General features: G+C 38.6%; 1 protein-coding gene across 1 annotated transcript in view; it reads left to right on the forward strand.

Moving 5' to 3' along the window:
* Positions 1 to 6,519, forward strand: part of LOC107744330 (probable E3 ubiquitin-protein ligase DTX2) — a 19,422-nt gene that overhangs the window by 7,447 nt on the left and 5,456 nt on the right. The window contains exon 3 of the mRNA XM_016557910.1: positions 838 to 896. Within this exon, the coding sequence (XP_016413396.1) occupies positions 838 to 896 (59 nt within the window). The remainder of the gene's footprint in view (positions 1 to 837; positions 897 to 6,519) is intronic.

Here is a 6,519-nt window from a genome sequence, read left to right on the forward strand (position 1 = left end):
TTTAACATTATATTCATTGCATACATATACTTCGTAGTAGACATCCTTAACTCCTTTCTGCTGTCTGTTGTTCTGTTGTCGGTGTTTCTTTGTTTGAATATGGCGCTTATCACATGCTGTGTGGTATCGGCGTTTGGTATCGGGGCATTTTAACGAGTACGAGTACAGGAGACCAGTATCGGGCCCAATACTGATACCAGTATCGGTATCGGGCATCCCTATCAAAATACAGTAAAACGGTAATATTGTGAAATATTATCACAGTTTAAAATAACTGATTTCTAATTTAATGTTTTAAAATATAATTTATTTTCAGCATCATAACTCAGTGTCACATAATCCTTTAAAAGTCATTCTAATATGCGGTTGTTTTTACTTTTTTTTTTTTTTTTCGAGATTCTTTGATGAATAGAAAGTTAAAAAGAACGTTAGAAATATTCTAAAACATTACAAATGTCTTTACTGTCACTTTTGATAAATGTAATGCATCTTTGCTGAATAAAAGTATTCTTGCTTTCAAAAAAAAAAAAAAATCTTACTGACCTTAAACTTTTGAAAAGGTATTGTATATTTAAAAGACATATCAGATGGCATAGCATGAATAACACCATGACAGCTTGAGAAAGCTGGGGAATTCCCTTGGAAAGTATCTTGCTTTCATTTTATCTTTATTAGGTCGTCAACAGCAATCTCAACCAACTGAATTCCCCCTCTTTTGTATCATAAAAAGAACATGACGCAGTTTCTGTTATGGGAGTGCAAGTCATTGTGAAATGCTTTTGTTCTCATGCATTAATGTCTGCATGCATTAAAGTGTGTATGTTTCTGTCTCCACAGCATCCCAACCATCCCTCTACACATGAGCGGATCCAGTAGTGTGAACTCTGCACTGGCAGGTACAGCACTCACCCGTCACACATGCCACACCAGAGAAAATCCTTACAGTGATGCACTGGGCTCTCCGTCTCCTCATCCCAGAAAGCTGTTTGATGCTGCAGTAGCAGCTGAATGGTTTCTTGGGAGTGTCAGTATGAACCTCAGAAACGTTTCCCAGTGCGGTGATAGTCAGTGAAGTTAGCTTTGGCATTCTTCAGTGAATGTGTCACAAGTACATTCATGCAACAGCTTTGCTTTATATTGGTTCCACCTTGATGTTTTTGTCTTGCGTCGGCTGTGTCACCAATCAGTTTATGACATTAGCGGCTTCATTGAGTCACCAGTTTGTGGGTTTTGAGTTGGTGTGTTTTAAAAGAGCTCGCCTTTCAACAAGTTTCAAGCTAATGGCGCGTGTCTGGGGATGCTGGATATCTGTTGTTCTTGTAGCTGACAGCTGCTGCACCAAGATGAATGAGGCATTCGGGGAACAGAATGACAGATTTGGGACGAAGAGACATTTCCAATGTAATTTTCACTAGATTGAAGGTGGGGAGATTTTGGGTGGGTCTTGAATAAAGTGAGCAATGCAAACATGAGTTTAAACTGTAGAATTTCGTAATGCTCATGTTCACTTGACAGTTGACCTCCCCATCTCGAGGACATTGTGTATGATGTAACATCATAAGCACAATCCGCTGATGTTTTTGCGCAATTTTTGAGTCTGCACTGATTTCTGCATAGACAATGAATGGCGCATATGCAAGTAGTGTGAATAGTTGAACACTCAACTATGTACTGTAGCGTTCAAGACAGGATTAACGGCAGACACCGATGATCCAAACTCAAATGTTTAGATGGGTGATCTGGATTTTGTGAGAGTTACTACATCTGTGTAATTGTTAGTTGTTTGAAAACTTGAATGTTAAAGGGATAGTTCACCCAAAAATTATAATTATGATCATTTACTCACCCTCAAGTTGTTTCAAACCCATAAGATCTTCAAAAAACAAATGAAGATATTTTTAATGAAACCTGATTTCTGTCCATCCACTGAAAGTCAATTCCAACAAAACTTTTGAATCTATATGAATTGAATGGTTTAATCAAAGTCTTCTGAAGAAAGAGACACAATTGCTTTATATGATAAACCTATGAAAAAGTAGAAAGAGATAAAAACTGGGAAATGGTTACTGAAAGAGTTTTGAGTAGTAAAAAGTAAACCCAAGTATGAACAGCCAGATTTTTTACGTTTTCCCCAAACCATTCAGCCCTAAAAGGTTTTCTCACTCAAAAAAAATTTCAGCTTATTTTTTAAATTCTTTTTATTTTTCATGCAGATGCACTTCCCATCAAAATCACCCCACTAGCTGTAAAATTATTCATTCTTTCTAAATAGCTGTTCAAAAATCCTTGTATTTTTTTTATATTGCAAAAAAACAACAATTCAAAATGTCATTTTTTTCAAATATTGTGCAGCCCTAGTTTGTATCCACATGAGAGGGAGTAAATGACTGAACTATCCCTTTAAAAAAAATTTTTAGGTATTGTCCCTGTATATAGGGAAGTGCAAAATTATGATCAGTTATCTTTGTAATGGATTTGTTGGTGGATTGCCTGAATCGCTAGTTGGCTAATTGTCTTAAGAAAACACTGTATAATTAGGCTGTTTTGGATCCATCTGACCCCAACCAGATGCATTTCACAGCATGGGTCTTGAGACAAAATGGTTAAACTTCAAAAGTCTTGCTGTCATAAAAATGTAATGCTTGTGTTCAGGTTTTTTCAAATGTGTTGGTCCAAAGCTTAAAACCTTAAAATAGGCAAAGCTTAAAACCCTGTGCTGCTTTAATGTTGTTCTTGATGCATCAGGAAGCATTTACTTTTAATGCTGGTCTGTTATTATGGTGTAATGGAAGATGGTCTCTTCCTGTCAAAGTGGACCAGACAGCCAAAAGCCAAAAGTCTGGCTCTGTGAGAGCAATGTGAGATCTGTGTCTCCTCTGAAGGTGGTTTGAATGGTTGGATCGCAGTTAGTGTCCGAAGCCCATTGGATTCCGTGTACTGGATTTATTTCATTTAATCCTAGATGGATATTAAGAGCAGGTGGGATTGTAGTCAGCACCTATAGCTGGACTGATATAATTATTTCCTCCGCAGTAAGTAGGACCCTAAATTTTTCTTGACTTCATCAGAGCATGCCTCACTTGTGGTTGGCCTCTCCACTCTTGGCTCATTACTCTTCCTTTCCTTCACTCCTCCTCCTCCCTTCCTCCTGCATGTTTCCACATGGCCTTCGGCCGTTCCAGGCATGGCTTCCATTTTGATGTCAGCTGCAGGACTGGGAGTTCGCTTCTTGACCGCCCCCTTCTCCCAGAGTGGCTCCAGCAGGCCCACCAATGGCCAGCCCAGCTCCGTTAAGAGGGCAAAGAGACAGTCCAGGACAGGTAGTTAAGCACCGCCAACCAGCCTGACCGAACCTGCCCTCCACTGGCCTGCAAACTGTTGCCGCTCCTATCCTTTTTTTAATTTATGTTTTCTAGAGGTCGACCGATAGTGGATTTTACGGATACCGATAGCTAGGTTGGATCACACCGGCCTGATACCGATTAATCAACCGATGGGTTTTTAAAATGGATACTGAACGAAAACAAAAATTCTGCTCTACTAGTAAAAAAAAAAAACAGTGCTGAAACACACTTTGTAAATGATTATAAATATAAATATTAAATATTAATTATATATTGATCATTAAAGTTAGTTCTTAGCTTATTAACTAATGTTAACAGAAGCAACTTCAAAATTAAAAAATCTATTAGTAGATGTTGAAATTAGCACACTCTAACAAGATTAAATATCTACACAAAGACCATAGCATGAAATCACATACTGTATATATTAGTGTTGTCACGGTACCAAAATTTCAGTATTCGGTACCAATACCAGTGAAAATCCACGGTTCTCAGTACCAATTTTGGTACCAAAGCAAAACACATGCTAATTAAAAAATTTGACTATACTTTCATTTAATCCAAACTGTGTACATATTTAATTTTAAAGGGCTTTTGAAAACCTTCTAGAGTTATTCAGCCAAGAATAACAACTAACTAAGTTTAAAAAGTTAGTTGAAAAAAAAGCCCAGAACTGCTTTGCTGACTGATATGACACAAACAATGTTAACCATTTGTACATTCTCTAACACGCATATTTTAGATTCACAATTCATTTAAAAGCCTCTGGTGTGTAAAAATAGTAAATATCATCATGTCCTCCTGTGTTTTTTTACCCTAATAAAAGTTATCGGAGCATTAAATAATTAATAAAGAAACTTCATTCTAATGCTCATTATACTAGCGTTAGCCGCGCTTATGCTAACAATTAACTACTAGCTGTACACAAAACAGCGCTCCGCTCACAAACGCTGCTCAGGTATTACAGGCAAGATGAAATGAAAATGACATCCATAATATTCTGAAGACAGTCGTTTCCTTCAGAAACTTTTGATGTCGCCACATCTCAGTGCTTTTATGAAGACAGCGCATCTGCGCACCTTTCGGATAGCGCATCAAGAACCGGGTTGACCGGGTACTCGTACCACCGGTACTTAAAAAAAACCTGGTACCGTAACGTTTTCATTTTTTTAGTACCGCCTTGGTACCGACATACCGGGTCTTTTGACAACACTAGACTTTCGGATAGCGCATCAAGAACCGGGTTGACCGGGTACTCGTACCACCGGTACTTAAAAAAAACCTGGTACCGTAACGTTTTCATTTTTTTAGTACCGACTTGGTACCGAAGTACCGGGTCTTTTGACAACACTAGTACATATGGATATTGTATGTATACTCTCACACTTTAACTGCTTCTATTCTAGAACACATGATGATTATCTAATCAAAATAACAAAATATGCCAGTCGCACACCGGGCAAAAAGCGCAGCGACGCGTCTAGGAGAACTCGCAGGTATCACACACACCGGACGTGTCGCGTTCAGTTTAAGCGGTGGTCCAAAACTGTTTATTTTAAAAAGCGGCACAGATGAGTTTGAAGTTCAGTGTTTAAACAAAAACAGCAAAACGGAAAGAAAGCTTTATTAGAGCCACAGAAAGACAAACGTTTCACAATACACAATTTTTACAACATAGGGTGAAGTCATTATGTACACTGACAATGATTTAGGACAAATATAATGTAATTTAATGGAAAACTGTGTGAATGGCGCTCTGCAGCGCGGCAGGACTTCTGTCAGCTGAATCAACATATCAGCTTGCTTTCTCACGTCACAGCTTTAAATCTGCAACTTTGCTGGCTAACAAATGCATTAATGTGACCAGCTGGATATAAACTAATGCAAATAGTTGGTAACAATCGTGACATTAAACATTTGGGTCGGACTTACGTGTGTTTTGGTCACATTGTTTTAACCATTTGAGGTGCTGCTAATGTTCGCGTCCTCTCAGCATTGATAGCAAACATACTGCTTTTCTGTCTCCACTAATGCAGCATCTAGTCAACAAATTAATTACATAGTAATGATATGAAAACATGCTCTACAGTGTACTGTATACACACCGTTCCGTTGTCTGTTTTAAATGCGCATCTTAAGTGTCCCGCTCTGCAGTGTCATGTCAAAACAAACAGCACGTGGTGTCAGTGATTCAGCTCTAGATGCCGCTCTCGTACTGTCTAATGACAGCGTTTAGCTCCAGCAACTGATGCAGCCCGGAAAAACTATCGGCATGGATTTTTGCCAATAATTCCAGCAATCAACTATCAGTGCTGATTAATTGCAAAACAGATAAATCGGTCGACCTCTACTGTTTTGCCTACCATTCTACTTTCAGTTTATATTTTCCTCAAGGGGTCTGGTACTTCAGCTTCATTCTGACATGCTCCTTCCGGCCATTGCAAGATGTTTATGTTTCGCTATTTATCGCTTGCTTCGGCTGCCATGTTTTCACCCATTTCATGTTTATGCTGTCATGGTCACACTGTCTTGCTTCCATCCTCCCGATCACATAATGAATGCACTATTGATGGGATTCGGCTTGACACCTGCCTGCTCACCTGTGGGACACTGGAGACAGATGTCTGCTGGGGGGTTTATGGAATAACAATGGTTCCCGGTCTGTTTTTTTCTTTCTCTCTAACCCTGCATAACCTGTGTTGTTGTTAATGCCAGTTATTTCAACGTCTGTAACACGGAAGATGGATATTAGGTTCAGACTGACACTCACAAGCAATGTTAGTTTGCTGCTTTAATATCAGCTTACTAAAACATCCTAAACGCATTTTCTGTATTGAACTGGCTATTGCAATGTTGTCTGAAAACTAGGGTTGGGTATCGAAAGCCGGTTCCATTTTAGAACCGGTTCCAAATTTCCAAGAAACGGGTATTCGATAAGACGCGTGCATTTCGATTCTGCTTAACGATTCCTGCGTTCGCAATATATATTATCTAATATATAATATAATTTGCTGTGGTATTTTATTTAAAGCATCGGCAAAATTCCTCTTGCAGTGTTCTGTAGGCTGCTGATTTTTGCTCGTGTTATTCAGCTGCAACAGAATGCTTTGTAAAAAGACAGAATAAATGTTTGACTGAATTTTTTTTATATTGGATTTTTTATCGTATTGGAATC

Source organism: Sinocyclocheilus rhinocerous, unplaced genomic scaffold, assembly GCF_001515625.1.
Source record: "Sinocyclocheilus rhinocerous isolate Xijiao unplaced genomic scaffold, SAMN03320098_v1.1 scaffold1609, whole genome shotgun sequence".
Classification (NCBI taxonomy): domain Eukaryota; kingdom Metazoa; phylum Chordata; class Actinopteri; order Cypriniformes; family Cyprinidae; genus Sinocyclocheilus; species Sinocyclocheilus rhinocerous.